This window comes from Parathielavia appendiculata (assembly GCF_033297405.1).
Source record: "Parathielavia appendiculata strain CBS 731.68 unplaced genomic scaffold N657scaffold_9, whole genome shotgun sequence".
NCBI classification, from domain to species: domain Eukaryota; kingdom Fungi; phylum Ascomycota; class Sordariomycetes; order Sordariales; family Chaetomiaceae; genus Parathielavia; species Parathielavia appendiculata.
In genome coordinates this window covers 306616-322574 of record NW_026944228.1, presented here as the reverse complement: position 1 = coordinate 322574, position 15959 = coordinate 306616, and the positions used below count along the sequence as shown (strand labels likewise).

Genomic DNA, 15959 nt, shown 5'->3' with positions numbered 1-15959 from the left:
AGGAGCTAGCCGAAGAGGGCTGGGCAGCAGTTAAGCAAGAGACTATCAATGCCTGGGTTGACAACATCCCTCAGATCTTCAAGGATTGCTTGGAATCGGAAGGCGCTATGACTGGGAATTAGTTTGCAATTGAGACCATTCAGTTCGGCCACGATCTGCTGATGTTTCTGATCATTGAATTCTGGGGTGACGCTTTTCGGATGGTCTTTTTTTTTTTGTCCAGGTGGGGCTCGTCTCACTCTCTGCAACCCTTCGGACTTGGCGAGGCCTAAGCCAAATTAGCCGTCGGGGCTGTGCTGACCAATCAGCCAGCACGTCGGCAAGCCATGTGGGGTGCCTTCGGGGAATGATGCCCAACAGCCACAGTAAGCAACCGATACTCGCATGGCAAGCCCCAGACAGAAGTGCGCTTAACCTTATTTTGGGAGCGGTCTGGTGCCGATCCACCAGCCCAGCAGCCAAGGGTCAAAGGGGCTGTGAGTGGGCTGAACGAGAAGAAAACTGAGCGGCATCCTCGTCGCGACAGGGCTGAACTATCTGGCTGTCCTCTTCTTCTTTTTCATTTTTGATCGGGGAGAACACCAACGGCCAAGTCTTCGTCTTTTTTCCTCTCCGTTCCCTGTTCCCGCCGTTCATCTACCAGGAAAAATTTTCTTGTCACAAACGATATAATGTCGTACGAAATGAGCGGCCAGCATACGACATACCCATACCCTCCACCCGCTGCCACGGTTACCGTTACACCCAAGCGCAGCCGCTTCTCAAAATGGTGGCCCCTCTCCTTCTTCCTCGCCGCCGTCCTCTTCTTCATCATCGGCGGCGCCCTGTTGGGCACCTGGGCCGCCAGCACTGCTTCCGACTGCTATGACACGTACTATTCGGGTTCCAGCTACAAGTCATCCTACAACAAGTCGTGCTCGGCGGCCGCTGACGGCAAGTTCTGGGGCGGCGTCGCCTGCGTCGTCCTCGGCGGCATCTGCAAGCTGATCTTCTGGATCCTCCTCATCGTCTGGTGCGTCAAGCGCAGCAGCAGCCACGCCGTCACCACCGCCTACGCCTACCAGCCCGTGAACTACGCGGCCGCGCCCCCGCCGACCGCTCCCGCCGCCCCTGCGCCACTCTACCAGAATGCTCCGCAATACCAGAACCAGCCCTACAACGCGCATCCCTATCAGAACGCGCCGCCCTACCAGAGCTCCCCGTCACCGGCCCCTTACTCCAAAGAAGGACCCGGAGTGACGCACACGGGATACTAAACACAGTCCGCGTACTCCCGGCAGTGTAGCGTCAAGGGATGAGGGTGTTCTTATGCCGCAGAACCCCCGGGCTGGGAACGAAAATGACGCTGGGGATCGGAACACTTATGAGTGTGCCTGGACGGGAAATGCCAGTCTGGCTGATGGTCTTGGTTGGCGCTGGGTTTATTGAGCAATTTCTTCATTTCTGATATTCGTGTAGGGTCTGCGTTTTGTCTAATACCATCGTGTCGTTTCGGGTTTCGTCTCGGTAGTCTCAGGTCACGGTATAGGGGTACTGGGTAAATGAGTAGGGTCCCTTCCTGGCCGTCAAGTTGGTTTTGTTATCCGTTCATGTTCTCATCACACGGGTAACATCTATCGTGCGTGCTAGGTAAGGTATTACCGGGTATGGGAGGGATCCTGTACCAGATAAATTGAACGCTTTCGAGGAGTCCGTTCCAGAGCGATGAAAATGCGGCATCCCCGAGTTCCCCAAGAGCGTTCCAATCATTACAATTCAACATCAGGTAATAGCGGCGGGCTTGTAAGCTACGGCACGAAATATACCTTAGGTACTTACTCCGTACGGCTTATCCTTAGGTTAGCTAGTGAAACTCAACCCTACAACTATATCCGCTCTAGGGCCAGATGGAAAGGCCCATGCCAGCACACGTATCCTTCTCATCTCCCTCAACTGCCCGGTCGGCACCATCCCATGTACCATTATCTTGTCTACAATCTAGCCCTAAGTTAGTCGTTTATTAGCGAGGAACTTACTAGTCAGAGAACCTTGAGATGAACAAGACAAGAAACTGTCTTCCCCTTCTTCCTCTTCTTTCTCTTCTTTCTCTTCTTTCTCTTCTTCCTCTTCTTTCTCTTCTTTCTCTTCTTTCTCTTCTTTCTCTTCTTTCTCTTCTTTCTCTTCTTTCTCTTCTTTCTCTTTTTTCTCTTCTTTCTCTTCTTTCTCTTCTTTCTCCTTTTCTTTACTCTTTTCCTTCTTCTTTCTTTTCTTTTACTCTTTTCCTTGATTCCCCTTTGTATCCTCCTTTCGTTCTTCCCGTTTCCTACTTTTCTTGCCTTCTCCCTTGCAATCCCACCTTTTCCCTTGCTGACTAGGGCCTGCCATGTGCCGCGCTAACAAACAAACAAACTAGCGTTGGCTTGTAACTAGGATCTAAGACCTCCGACCTCTCAGCTCCAATTTCACACACCGGACGTTTATCTTGAAGCTCATTTGCATGCAATCCCACCGATTTGACATCTCTAGGATTGACAGCGCTAAAGGTATGCAGGCCAGGCAGTTACTGCATCTCAACACACGCGCGCTCCCGGCCCCCCCGCCCCAACCACAAGCCCACATGCTCATAATCACTCCAGGTTTGGAGTTGCTATACCTCAACTCCAAATTTACACCGAACCTATTTGGCCCTGAATGCAATTTGGAACCCGCCACCAACCTGCAGATCTTGATGTTCGGGCGCCGATTCCTGCAATGATCATCTGGCTTGCACAGATAACGTTAGGGTACCTCAAATGACATTATTCAGCCCGGGGCTTTGTGACGAGTACAGCCTTGCGGCGTATGCGCTGCCTTCACATTCGGTGAGCTGAACCAATTCGTGCTGCGCCTCCAAGCGGAGCCTCTGGCAATCCAGAACGCCCGTCTCCTCTTGTTCGACAGGTCCAAACTTTAATCGAACATCAAAAAGCCTCTCTCCATCATTTCCCCCCACCGCCTTGTCCCGGGGTCCTGACCCAGCCGCCCGCCATGAATCGCATCCGCGAGCGCTACCTGATTCTCCTCTTCGCCCGCGCCGTCGAGCACACGCGCAACGCCCTCATCGGTCTCGCGCTCGACTACCTAGCCTACCGCATCGGGCGGCTCTGGGTCGTTGGCGCGGCGACGCTGGTTGTGCGCAACGGCCGTGCCGTGTTCTTGTTCTCCTGGGCGGTCGAGCGCTTGTGTCTCTACCTCCTGGCTGTTGTCGGCGGCGTCGACCAGCTCGACAGTTGTTTTGTGTTTAGCATCGCGCTCTTTGTCGTTCATGTCGCTCACCCGCTGGTTTTTACCAACGAGGTGAATCTGCCGCTGGCGGAGGTGTGGCATGATTTTCGGCAGACGGGTGTGCCAACATTGCCCGTTTTCGTATACATGGTTGGGATGGTGCATTACCCCCGGTGGACGGCCAGGACGACTTTGAATATGGTGTTCAAGAGAGTGCCGCAGTGGTTGTGGTGGCATTGTACGCTTGAAGGGGCATGGAACGTTTCTTTGTGTGTTTGTTGTGCGTTGGTATTGTATCAGACGGTATTAGTCCCGCTGGTTATGTTTCTGCGAGTTGTGGCGGAGCTGGCGTGGCGATGGGTGGGAAGGGAGTATTACCGTCTTTGCGTCTGGGCGCTGCATCTGCTTACCAGAGGGAAACCTCCCGGAGGATTTCACCGACAAAGGAGGCTTGGGCACAACAAGATCCTGCGCCCTTTTGCCTACACAAGCCTCGGAGATGACCAAATGCGCGTCCTACATCTCCTCCCTCGAGGAAACTCGGCCACGGTCCGCTGCGAGCTCGAGCATGTAAGCTTGGACAAGAGGCTGATATATGAGGCCATGTCGTACACCTGGGGCCCTCAACATCCAGAGGAAGTCTGGTTCTGCAAGACCGTCTATATCAACAACCACCCGCTGCGCGTCACGCAGCGCGTCTATGACCTGCTGCTCAATCGCTCGCCCGCCTTCTCCCCGCGTACCATCTGGATCGACGCAATCTGCATCAACCAGAAAGACGACCTCGAAAAGGGTCGGCAGGTGGCTCTCATGCACCAGATATTTTCGCGCGCCAGTCGCGTGACGGTCTCTCTGGGCGAGGCACCCAACGCCCACCTGGCCATCGATCTGCTGTTTGAGCTGTCCCACCTCTTCAAAAACTACGACATGACCGACGCCGAGCTGTGGGAGCGATACACGCCTGAGCGGCGGAGCGCGCGCTGGCTCGCATTGGGCGACATGATGGAACACCCCTATTTTACACGCATCTGGATCGTGCAGGAGGTCGCGGCCAACGAGAATGTGCACGTCGTCTATGGAGGCCAGTTGATTAACTGGTAGGTCATTTCCACGCAGTCCTCTGAGATATTGGGACAGAAATGACCCTGAGACGACAACTTCGCCGAGGGAAGGGGGCGGTCTATCACAACGTCTCATTACTGACATTGTTACACATATGCAGGGACACACTCATGCGAGTACTGCCCCCGCTGCTCATGGCAAACCGGCTCAGCATGCTCGTCGAGGATACGGCCGTGGTAGGCACGAAGCGGATTGCACTGATAAATGGCTTCCACATCATCACGATGGACAAGGTGCGCGAGGCCACGCAGAACGACGACCCGCCCAACCTGGCCGACATGTTGGTTCCGTGCTGGACTCTGCAAGGGTCGGACCGACGCGACAAGATCTTTGCGCTCTGGGCCCTTGCGTCCGACGGGGACAACGACCTGGTCAGACCCGATTACACCAAGACGGACGCGCAGGTATTCACAGATGCTGCCGTGTATATGGGACTGCGCGGGACCGGACAAGACATGCTACGAGTCCTGGGCTGCGCCGGGATAGGATGGCTGAGAGACGTCCCCGATATACCCTCGTGGGCCCCCGACTGGAGCACCGTCGGCCGGTCTATGATAGGGGCTTTCCCTCAACAGAGCACGAATCAGTACCGTCCCTACGGCGACCTCGAGACCTCAGCGTTGCGAGTCATCGCCGGCGACAGCATGATGCTAGAACTGGACGCCATCATTGTCGTCGAGCCCATCAAGCACATGACAAGGGAATTCCAGCGGCCAATGGCACAAACAAAGCACGGGTATTTAACGGATATCAACCAGATGGCGCGCCTCACGGAAATCTGGGTGGCGGAGGCCCTTTGTCTAGTCGGTGACCACCTTGGACACGACGTCGCCAAGGTCATTTACCCGCCGACGGGTCAAACGCTGGAGGAAGCGTTTTGGAGAACGCTTATTGTCGACTTTGCAACCTACAGCGGGGACGCGTCAATGGCTCCAACAAAGCAAAACAGACCCGCTCCGGCCGCATACGGTGCCTATTATCGCGACTACCTGGCATACCACATCTCCAACCCAGATGCAGCGGAGGTCATGGCAAGCCCGACCCTCCTGGCTGTACTCAGCAGTTTGATGGTTCGAAGACACCGCGACGCCGAGTACTTCGACCCCCAGGACGACATGGACCGGCCGCGGAAGTCGGGGCTCTGGGCCACCGCGGTACAGTCTCACTGTCTGTCGCGGAAGCTGGCCATCACAGGGGAAAACGGCTTGCTAGCGCTTGTGCCCCCAGGCTCAGAGGCGGGGGATACCATTGCCATCGTACCCGGCGTGATGACGCCCTTGATTGTCCGCCCTGTTGGCCAATGCACGGTGGATAACGATGAGGTGGCGAAGCTCGCCGTCTCGCTTGTGGGAGAGTGTTACGTCCATGGCCTGATGGACGGGGGGGAGTGGGTGAAACAGGAAGCCGTCAAAAGAATTGTCATGATTTGAGCTTGTGCATGATCCTAGCCAGCACAAGACAGCTAACTAATTAAATCAATAAAAGGGCATTGTCCCTAGTAGGATCAGCCTGATCCTTCTATGTGGAAGAAATCCTTGTTGGTTGTTCTCGTGCTGCGTAGTTAAAGCCAGTATTCTGAACAGAGACAAAGATAGACCTACCATTGACTTACATATTTTTGCTTACAATAACTATGTGAAGTTTGGACGCGTCTGATACTCACTCGGTCCTACTTCAGTGAATTAGCAACGAGGTTTCTCGTGTATCTCCTCTAAAAGTCAGACGAAAAAGTCTGAGCTGGTTTCACTTTCACCAATGAGAGATGATGAGTTCCGGAGTCTTGTGGGGCATTGGTGCTTGGTATAAACGAAAAGGGGTCAATGTTTGGTTCTGTACCTAAACATTGGCATTGCTGGGCTATCATGCATGGTCTGTCCATTGGCCACAAAACACTACCTACCTATGGTAAGGGAGAAGCTTGAGGCAAGTGTAGATGGCGGCTTGTTGGACTTTTGAAATCAGTCGCTCGTTCCTAATGTCACATTCTGTCATTTGCAACAGTATAAGCAGACGGTAGGACCAACGGCCAAAGTCTCCATTGTGAGAGGCCCCTTCAGGACTGTGATCGTCCAGGAAACAATCACAGAAGACTTGAGACTGTTTCAAAGCCTATCATCTCCAATACTCGCTGGAGTAATCCTTTACAACTATCAAGAAGCCGCACGAAGCAGCAGTCACGGGTTGAATCAAGAAGGAACGATGGCAAGGAGATGTCTCTGTCATAGCCACCTCTCACCATCCTGCTCGCTCATCAATCCAGCCCCTACCACACCTCCACCGTCCAAGCACAAAAGACACGGCCTATGCATATTCCCTGTTCGACACATCGGTGCCGCTTCCGAGCCGCTTCCCGCTCCCGAGCAGCCAGAGTTGCCTCAGTGGTAATGAGTCCCCTTCTCTCGGACAAGACTGTGGGTGAAGCAAATGACAGACTTAGTTAGATGTCGGCTTCATGGGACCAATTGCCAGCAGTGAAATGCAGCACATACCACCCCGGACTTCAACGACCGTGGCAAGGCTGGTAGTGGGCTTAACCATGGTTCAACAACACCCCAACGATGTGTTCACACCCCGTGTCCTGACCGGTTTACCGTTATGCTCACCCCGGCATGCCCAGGACTTCTTCTGGTCCCAACCTCGAAGCCAGTGTGCCCATGTCTCGGCGTCCGTTAGGTCTTGTTGCCGCTGCTTTCCTTGTTTACTAGATGCGTTCGCTCACCCAATCTTCCTACATCCATGCACCCGAATTTAACTCGGAGCCCCGTTAAGGTAATAGGACATGGACGAGTACACGCGCGCCTTCCATCTCCGGCTCCTTGCTGCGCATTTGCGTTTGAGGGAGAGCCTGGACATGGATACGCGCGCCTGGCTTTTTCGGCTCCTTGCTGGGCATCTGCGTCCGAGGGCGAGCCTGGAGGCCCTCCCTGTGGAGCTCATTGTCCGGGTCGCCAGCAACCTCGAGGACATCAAGGACCTGGTGACCTCTCGCCTAACGTCTACTCGCATCCACCAAGCGACGGCCGGCGTCCTCGCCAACAGGTTGCAGAGCTTTCCCTGGCTGGTGTCTTCTCGCAGCCTCCTTTATCTGAGAAGCATCGTCATCAACGAGGCCCCCGTCGCAGCGAAATGCAGGTCCTGCGCCTAGGGTCGCATTATATCAAAGTGCGGAAGGAGTTCAAGATGTTCTGGGAACGCCACAGGCCCAGGCCTCCTCAAGAGCGATACGCGGCCGACCTGCGATACGTGAGCTGGGTTCGATACTGTTCGGATCAAGCCGTCTTCTCTATTCTGAAGCTGGACCTTGCGACGTTGACCGAAGTCATCTCCCGCCTGACCGACCTCAAACATGTCGAGATCACGGACGGATACTTCCTCCCAAACCAGCTCGCCAGGAAGTACCACATCCGGGACGAGCGCAAGTGCTTCGGCGCCGCTCCTTTTCAGCAAGCGACCGGTCAGAAATATGACAGTATGACGAGCCCGGAGGGCAGGGCGTTGCTTGCTTCAATGCCCGGGCGGGACAACATCCACACCGACGCCGGACTAGGATACAACTTTGGCCTTCTCCTCCGTGCCTTGAGGGATACCAGCAGGCAAATCAAATCTATGCGTATCTGGCATTGGTAAGCACCACCTCCAAAAATTGGCTCTAAGTCTCCGCGGGGCGACCCAGCGATCAGAACGAGTAATGGCGTGGCTAATGGAGTCGAACGCTCAGGGACAAGCAGCACAAACTCGATTATGTCCCGGTCCACATCCTGCCGCGGATCGACGACCCCCACACGGGGCTTCAAGAGGGCCTTGCCGCTAGTCTCGCCAACCTGACGACGCTGTCCTTGATGCGGCGTTACATCGACGAGAGCGCCCAGCAGACGCCGGGCCAGGCCGTCCAAGAGAGCTTCAGTAGCAGCTTCCTCCCGACCCTTATCAACTTGGCGACGTCGCTGCAGCGTCTGACCCTGATGTTCGACGACAACATGGCCAAGTCAAGGGCCGATCAAGAAGTGTTGATAACAGCCTTCAGCGACTTCGCATGGACCACGCGACTACCATGTCTCCAACTGTTGGACCTGCGCAGCGCCACGATCCGATATGCCGACCTGCTGCAGCTGTGGTGGCGTGTGCATCGCACCGCGACCGAGATCCACTTGCGCGCAATCGCACTTGTTGACGGTGCTTGGCACCAGTTCTTCGGGCATCTGCAGCAAGCGTATGGTCGGCAGATGGTCATGGCCGGCGGCCACTTCGACGTGACGTCGTCGCTGCGAGAGGTGCGCATAAGGTTCTCTTGGCTGGTGGAAAAGAGTCTCAAGGACGACGGCGGCATTCAAGGTAATTTCAGGTTCCAGCCCACTGGGGTCGTTGTCTCCGACGATCAGATGCTGGAGAGCTGCTGGAAAAAGTGTCTCCGGCCGATGAGCTTGGACTGTCACCGTAGGTTCTGCGACCACGTCAGCATCTGCACAACCCTTGTTCTTGGAGAGGAGGCCGAGGCAGGGACCTCGAAGGGGCTCAAGACTCTCCTCGATTCGACTGTCGTCACTACGGACAAGCGGGTAGAGCTATTGGGGCAGCTGCTTCTGACGCTTTTCACCGGACAGCCTTGATCGATGCAACGATCCACAGCTTATGCGATCATACTAGACGTAGAACTAACGTTAGTTGATGGAATAACTTATTACTACATAAGCACAATCCACACGTGTGTGGAGGCTTCGAGTTCTTTGTGCCGACGATGTTCTTTCCGGCACCTCCTATCGAAAGCTGGAAAGGTTGAACATGATCATGCTTCAAACCGAAAGCATGCTCTAACTTGGCTGAGTACTAGCATAGCAACTTTGAAAGCAACCTCAGTTAGAAAAAGCCCTTTACCGTCGACTTTCAGTGCTTCTCAATAACCATGGCTAGGGATGTAGATCTCTAAAATGAAACAATCGCCAGACTGAAGGAACTGACGACAGTGATTAACGACGGATCTCTTTTTTCTCTGGGCATCCATGGACACCAAAGCGCCAAATGCTACGTATGCATCGCCGATGGAGGCGGCAATGCCATAGCTGGACACCCATGACTATCTGAAGAGAAAAAAAGAAGAAGAATCAGACTTTTTTGTGGAGGCAGATGGTAAAAGCCCACACCAAACGAGTGGGGCGGCATCTCACGTGCTCCTCGCAGACCTTGCAGCCATTAGCCAACCACAAGCATTCGATTTCGCCCAGCTCCCATTGGTCGCGTGAAGCCGAGGGCTGCCGACCAGCCGGGGCCCGGATTCCGAGCTGCAACTTCACGAGCCGGCATCATCGACTTCAAACCTCGCAACCCCACGACGAGACATCTGGTTCCAGATCCGCCCTCTGTCGCCAGCCCACACAATGATTGCCCAGCGAACAGGAACAACGGTGCTGCGCCGAGGTATGCATCCCTCGACTCCGATCGACGCCTAGGATTCCCGTCCACCGAAGAGAAGAAATTGAAGGTCCTTACGAAGACGGACAGATGCTGACTGCATCGGCAAACAAACAGTGGTCGGCAAGCCAAATGCCTTCTTCACCGCCAACGTGGCCAAGCTGGGCCTGGCCCAGCCGCTCTCCACCACCCAGACCAGGTCCGTACCTCCAGCAGGAGCCTCTTCCATCAAGACGTCATCACCACTCTGGAATGACAGTCTCCCGAGACTCACTGACACCTCCCCCGAACACACCAAACAGGCTCGTAGCGACGCAAAAACTGACCGCCGACGACGAGACGGCCCTCCTGGCCAAGCAGCGCCTCAACCGGCCCGTGTCGCCGCACCTCGACATCTACGACAAGCAGCAGACCTGGTTCGGCGGCTCCATTTGGATGCGCTTCACGGGCGCCGCCTTCAGCGGCTCGCTGTACGCCTTTTCAGCCGCCTACCTCGTTGCGCCGCTCATGGGCTGGCACCTGGAGAGCGCGTCGCTGGCGGCCGCGTTCGGCGCGCTGCCCTTCGCCGCCAAGGGCGCCTTCAAGTTTCTCGCCGCCTGGCCGTTTGCCTTCCACGCCATCAACGGCGTGCGGCATCTGCTCTTTGACATTGGGGTCGGTTTTAGTCGGCGGACGATTGTTAAGACCGGGTGGTACGTCTGGGGCGCGTCCCTGGTGGGCGGGTTGTACATTGCCTTCTTTCTGTGAAGGGGTGAATACGGATAGTTGGGTACACCAAGAACAGGAGCGGACCCTTATGTGAGGAGAGACGCGGTGGGAGGAGGTGGAAGCGTGAGGGACTAAGGTTAGTCTTCTTCTTTCGTGAGACTGTCATGATTGTTAGTCTGGAGGGTTTAGACATGGGGGAAGCATATATGTCTGTGATTATCGCAATGTCAAGGCGATTGTTTGTCATGGATATGGGCACGGCGGTTGGGAAGTCGGTGTGTTTTAATGTATCACTACTTTCCCTCCTCCTAAAATGCCTGTTATACCCTACGCCAGGACCTGCTACTGAGGCTGCAACGGAGTGGTGATCCAGGTCCCGTTGCCCAGATTCCTCGACGCCATGTTTATCCGTCCGCCTTCCCAACGCCAAGCATTCCCAACTGATGAGGTGAGACACTTACTCCAAGTGCCGCACCTCCAAGATAGCCCGATTCAGCGCATGATTCCCTAGCCGTGCAACCCTCTGCCCGATAATCGGCCCTAGAAACTCTGTAACCTGCTCCGCCTCCCTTGTCAGGTCGGTACTGTTCACGCCATTGGTCACCGGAATGCCTGTCCCTCCCGCCAGACTCTCAACTGCCTTCATGATGCCACCCACGAGCATCTCGTACTCGACTGCATGCGCCTCGCCCTTCTCGTGCATCGGCTGCAGGACTGCCGCGTCAAAGCTCTTCATGTTAGGAAGTACCAGGACCCGCACGGCCTCGGGCCCGCCGGCCGCCGCCACGCCGGAAATCGCGCCGTACAGCACGGCGGCCGAGCGCGTCGGGTCCAGAAAGTGCTTCAGGCAGGTGCGCGTCAGCTTGGGCCGCAACAGCGCGTTGGTGGCGCCGTACTTGCGCGCAATCATCTCGAGCAGGCTGCCGGCGAGCTCGCGCAGGCGGTACTGCTCGCGCAGCGTGTCGCTGCTTCCGTCGGGCGCGGCGCTGCCGAGCTTGCGCGACATGAGACAGGTGAGTACGGGCGCTGAGAGGGCACTGGCGTACGGGTCGAGAAAGAGGTTGGGGTTCTGGATGACGGCCTCGGCGAGCTCCATCATTTGTCGGAGGACGAACAGGTCGTCGAGATGGTGTGTTACTTGGTTGGTGATGAAGTTGACAAAATAGGGGAGGAGCTGGTGAAGGCCTGGGTCGGAGCGTACGGATTCCAAAGCTGCTTCGCGGAGTCTGGTCTTCTCCTCATCGGGGTCGTCGTCGAGGATAGCCGCTTGGATCTTGTCGAAGTAGAGGATCAGTTCCTTGCTTATTACATGTTTGACTGACGGCCGGAACGAGACATTGTCGTTGCCTGCGAGAGCTGCTAGAGCAGGGTTCGCGCCGGGCCCCTTGGGCAAGAGGTCTTTTGATGAAGTCTCGGCGGTCGTGGGGTTCTGGGGGATGGACGGCTGGACGCCCTCGACGGCAAGCCAATGTGCTGTGATGGAGCAGTCAGCGGCTGGGCAATTGGATGGCCACCGCGGTATGTTGCGTACCGGTGAAACTCATATCCCGCGGCACCTTTGGCAGCGGCGCGTTGATGACCTTCTCAAATTCGACTTCCTCGTCATCGATGTAGAAAAGCGGCTGGCCAGGGCCGAGGCTGGCTTCACCGTACCGCAGGGGTCGCGTCGACTCGTAGCCGTACAAAGGCTCCACGTCGAGCACCCTGAGTGCTTGGGACACGTCTTGGACGGTCAGGGTGGTGCGATTGGCGGCACGCATGAAGCGCAGGGCCTCGACAATGACCTGGCCGATGCGGTACTCGACATCCTGAGCGAGCACCCGCAGCGGTTCGTCAGAAAGCAATATTCCTATCGCATCGGCAACATCTCTGACGTTGTCTGGATTCCAGAGCAGCTTGGGGCCGTCGGTCGCTGCCATTTTCCATCGAAATTCCGCGGGGTGTTGATGCGCTGGGCAGAGGTTCCGCGGCCAATGTCGCGGCTGTCGATCTTGGCGGAGCTGCGAACTCCACAAGCAGGGAAGCTGAACTGGAGGTGGGACTGGCCGGGTGTTCACGCGACAATGGAAGCCTGGTTTGTTCAGTTTTGTTGCTGTGTTCACAGTGATTAGTACGGAACTTGGGTTAATAACGTTAGATAAGTGATCCGCAATTCGTTATATAGTTAAGTTATTTATTCTTTCAGTTTCACTTCCTTTTATTCTTGCGCTTTTCCCTCGTCCTACTTATCTTTTTGTCTTTATCGTCTTTTCTGCCCTCTTTCTTACTTTTCATCTTCGTCGTCTAACTAACTATATCTTTCTTTTTCTCTTCCTTCCTTGTTTTCTTAATTTCATCAGATTTTATTTTTCCATCTATCTCTGAGGTAGATTGCCAGCCCTACAGCGCCGCAGGTCAATCTGGCATTCCGACACCGTGACCGAGCACACTCCATTTCACAGTCAATTTTCACTCTGAGTCTGGAATTTTTGCATTGTGGCTTCGCTCTGTTTTCCCGTTTTTTATTTTTTTGGGGGGTGAAACCAACGTCAAATTTTTCTTCCTGCAAACTCATTTGCGGCATGCATCATGATGCGCCCCTGAATGTCAAGCTGGTTAACGAAGTCAACGAACATGTTGGCAGCGCGGTTACACAACATCCGGCCCTTGGAGTTTGTTTGAAATTTTTTTCATCTGCTGCAGCTCGTTATCTCCTGCTAGCACCTGATGTACTGAGGCGGTCTGCTGCCTGTTCACGGGCCGAAGATAATGAGGCAACCACTCACACATTTCTCCTGGAGTTTCACTTCGTTACTGAACGGCACACTTCCCACTTTGTTGGCCCAACCGGATTGCCGGGTCGCATGTCGGACGAGTCCGATTTCACGATTGATCCAGTGAAGCCGTGTCGATCGAAATAACGCTTTGGGCTTCATCACGAACCCGCCGTTGAGAAAGTCGGTGGAAAAATTTGAAGCCTGGCCGCTTTGTGAGGTCGGGCGTCACCGGTGGCCGCTCGGCAGGCCAAAAGCCCTCCGGCCCACACCTTAAAGATGAAACCTGGGTGGTTCAGTTCGGGTTTGATATATCCAGTCCTTGTTAAGCCAATAGTGCTCCAGTAACTATTGCTTAGCCTGCAAAGATTTCAAGGCTGAAATGCACGAGTTGGCATGCTTCTGTTGCCTCGTCTTACCTCACATGCCATGAGCTGCGATCTCTTGCTTGCATGTAGACGTCCTGCTGCGTGACTGGGCCACCATGTCCAGCCGTGCGTTTGTTATTGTTGAGTCGCTTGGAACTCAACAATTCATGACGTGGCTGAAGCTCAAACTGCAAAGCCTTCTTTTTCTTCGCTGTGAACTCTGGGCTCTCAGGGGAGAATCACCTCCCCAGACATGAGGATGGATCCTGCTGGCTGTCTGTTTCTTACTTTAAAACCACAGAACAACGCCGGCTTGGACTCGCTTCAGGCTTTTGTTCTGCATGCTGACCAAGGCCTGAGCGCTTCCATGGAGCGGCAGTCTATCACCTCTGGCTTTTCCGGGCCGGCACCTCGACCAGGGCTCATCCAACATACGAACCCCTTGGCACCTCCTTGTCCGGCAGCCTCTCCGCGCAGCTTGGCGACACCTCCGGACCAAATGGTGCATTTAACTTGCCTTCGAGGCCCCAACACCGCGACAGCAGGCAGATCGGACCATTCCGGGACAGACAAGCTCGCAACCGACGATAACGCCTCGGGACCTGCCGACGAGGACGTCGAGTCTGACCTCGATGACAAACAGGGCAATGACGGGGACGGTGGCGACATCCATGAAGAAGACGAAGAAGGAGATGGTAGTGGTGCGGATACCAACACCGGCAACAAAGGGGCGGCCCTCAATGAACCCCTGAGCTGCCCATATCGCAAGAGAAACAGGGCGCGATTCAACATCCGCAATCACATCAGCTGCACCAAGCCCTTCAGAGACCTGAGTAAACTGAAGTAGGTCTATCCGCTCACTGCCTTCGTTTACAGGATCGCAACAGGGCTGACCAATACATAGGGCGCATATCAGTAAAGACCATCACAGAGTGATGGCCTTCCAACGGGGGGATTTGGCTGAGGATGTCGAAGACGGAATCACCGAGGCCATTGCAGCCATACTGGTTAGAAGGAAGGGCCACCTCAAGGTGTGCACTTGGGAGAAATTGTGCAAAACTTTGTTCCCCAGTGACACCCATATGCCCTCCTCACGTATGTTTCTTACATATACTTCTCCTGACCTTGCTAGGCCCAGGTCCGAACGCTTACCTCCGTGAGTAACCTTAGAGCATGAACCCTGCATACCTGCGGAATCCCACGAGTTCATCAAAGTCGCAACACCGGCATGGTCTGGAGTTAAGAATAGAGTCCCAGAGCATGTGGCCGACGCACTCACAAGACACGGAGGGGACGTCAGCGCCATTTCCTCGCATCTCCAGGATGCCATGGACGCGGATTACAAAGATCTTTTCAACCGATCCCTCCGTCACTTTGAGCGCTCAGCCCTCCAAGAGCAAACGTCTCGTTCGACAACACTGAGTCCGGACCGGATCCGAACGAAAAAAGAATACAGACCCAAACTGCAAACTGAGACAACTGCTACCACAGGTATAGCTGACGAGCATCAGACTCAACCTCAACGACGACCGTTTCTGGCGCCGAATCCAGCTGGAGATTACCCCTTGTGTTCTCCATCGCTTGGTCATTTCCTTCCCTCTCGAGCTTACCAGACTCGGCAGCAACACCGTGACCCGAGAAACACGACCGATGCCTTCCTGTCCGTCACCGGAACCGGGTATCAGGCCTGGTCTGTCCAAACAGCTCCTGGAACAAACATTCTTGCACTTCCATCACCGGTCCAATATTCCGTTGGTTTGGATGACATGGCGCCAGTCGTTCAAACCTGGCAACACGGCAATGGAGCCGAGCATCAATTTCTGACGCATATGCGGCATGGCCAATCTCCTGCCACTGGCAGATATGCGGCACCACACTCAAGTTCAAGCGGCGGCAATTCCTCGCAGCAGTAGCCGACTACCATTTCAACGTCGATGGGAACCCTTAAGGGTCATCCACAGACACAGACAACTCTTGGGGCTCATCCAACCGGCTCCCATAACCCCGGGGGCTTCGCTGCTTGGCCCGGCACGACCTACGACGATGCCGAAGGGGATGGGAGCTGAAGCAATCGCTAGAAGCGCTGTTGAGCCTGTCTTAGATCAAGATTGTTCTGAGCCAGTTCCGTTTAGGATTCATCACGGAAAAACAAAAAGGGGGTTGGAACAGGCAAGTGAACCAAGTCTTTAGCTGATACTTCCTCGATTGAGCTTGAGCTAACAAGGTAATAAGTTCACTGCCTTCTCGTTTGCTTGATGTCGATGTCTTTTCCTATGCTACTTGAACGATTCAACATCCAGTCGCCGGCCGAATTGGCCTCACAAAAAGGAAACCAAAAAGTGAGAAAGAAAATAGCAAG

General features: G+C 54.9%; 6 protein-coding genes across 6 annotated transcripts; 5 read left to right on the top strand and 1 right to left on the bottom strand.

The window, feature by feature from the left end:
- Positions 1-671: 671 nt before the first annotated feature.
- N657DRAFT_657078 (uncharacterized protein) lies at positions 672-1256 on the top strand (the record flags this gene model as incomplete). The annotated part of the gene is made up of 1 exon (XM_062794766.1): positions 672-1256. The coding sequence occupies one exon, from the start codon at positions 672-674 to the stop codon at positions 1254-1256; it is 585 nt and encodes a 194-aa protein (XP_062645982.1).
- Positions 1257-2870: 1614 nt separating this feature from the next.
- Positions 2871-6070, top strand: N657DRAFT_494594 (uncharacterized protein). Its single transcript, XM_062787651.1, has 2 exons — positions 2871-4340; positions 4466-6070. The coding sequence occupies exons 1-2, from the start codon at positions 3007-3009 to the stop codon at positions 5793-5795; spliced, it is 2664 nt and encodes an 887-aa protein (XP_062645981.1). The 5' UTR covers positions 2871-3006; the 3' UTR covers positions 5796-6070.
- A 1701-nt stretch (positions 6071-7771) lies between these two features.
- N657DRAFT_646890 (uncharacterized protein) lies at positions 7772-9351 on the top strand. The gene has a single exon (XM_062793204.1). It carries the CDS (start codon positions 8205-8207, stop codon positions 8970-8972), a length of 768 nt encoding a protein of 255 aa, XP_062645980.1. The 5' UTR covers positions 7772-8204; the 3' UTR covers positions 8973-9351.
- Positions 9352-9735: 384 nt separating this feature from the next.
- Positions 9736-10895, top strand: N657DRAFT_646889 (cytochrome b560 subunit of succinate dehydrogenase; the record flags this gene model as incomplete). The annotated part of the gene is made up of 3 exons (XM_062793203.1): positions 9736-9777; positions 9889-9970; positions 10074-10895. Coding segments are annotated over 3 exons (569 nt in total), but the record flags the coding sequence as incomplete, so codon positions are not given.
- Positions 10896-10936: 41 nt separating this feature from the next.
- On the bottom strand, positions 10937-12398 carry N657DRAFT_621421 (TAF6-like protein; the record flags this gene model as incomplete). Its single annotated transcript, XM_062790620.1, has 2 exons — positions 10937-11952; positions 12011-12398. 2 exons carry the CDS (start codon positions 12396-12398, stop codon positions 10937-10939), a joined length of 1404 nt encoding a protein of 467 aa, XP_062645978.1.
- Positions 12399-13616: 1218 nt separating this feature from the next.
- Positions 13617-15653, top strand: N657DRAFT_494553 (uncharacterized protein). The gene is made up of 3 exons (XM_062787650.1): positions 13617-14443; positions 14505-14695; positions 14771-15653. The coding sequence occupies exons 1-3, from the start codon at positions 13854-13856 to the stop codon at positions 15511-15513; spliced, it is 1524 nt and encodes a 507-aa protein (XP_062645977.1). The 5' UTR covers positions 13617-13853; the 3' UTR covers positions 15514-15653.
- Positions 15654-15959: the final 306 nt, after the last annotated feature.

Bases quoted from the DNA above. Each gene is read 5' to 3' on its own strand.
- N657DRAFT_494594 (XM_062787651.1), top strand. From the start codon at position 3,007: ATGAATCGCATCCGCGAGCGCTACCTGATTCTCCTCTTCGCCCGCGCC. The intron at 4,341-4,465 runs GTAGGTCATTTC...ACACATATGCAG, and splicing joins GGAGGCCAGTTGATTAACTG to GGACACACTCATGCGAGTAC.
- N657DRAFT_646890 (XM_062793204.1), top strand. From the start codon at position 8,205: ATGCGGCGTTACATCGACGAGAGCGCCCAGCAGACGCCGGGCCAGGCC.
- N657DRAFT_494553 (XM_062787650.1), top strand. From the start codon at position 13,854: ATGAGGATGGATCCTGCTGGCTGTCTGTTTCTTACTTTAAAACCACAG. The intron at 14,444-14,504 runs GTAGGTCTATCC...ACCAATACATAG, and splicing joins AGAGACCTGAGTAAACTGAA to GGCGCATATCAGTAAAGACC. The intron at 14,696-14,770 runs GTATGTTTCTTA...GAGTAACCTTAG, and splicing joins CACCCATATGCCCTCCTCAC to AGCATGAACCCTGCATACCT.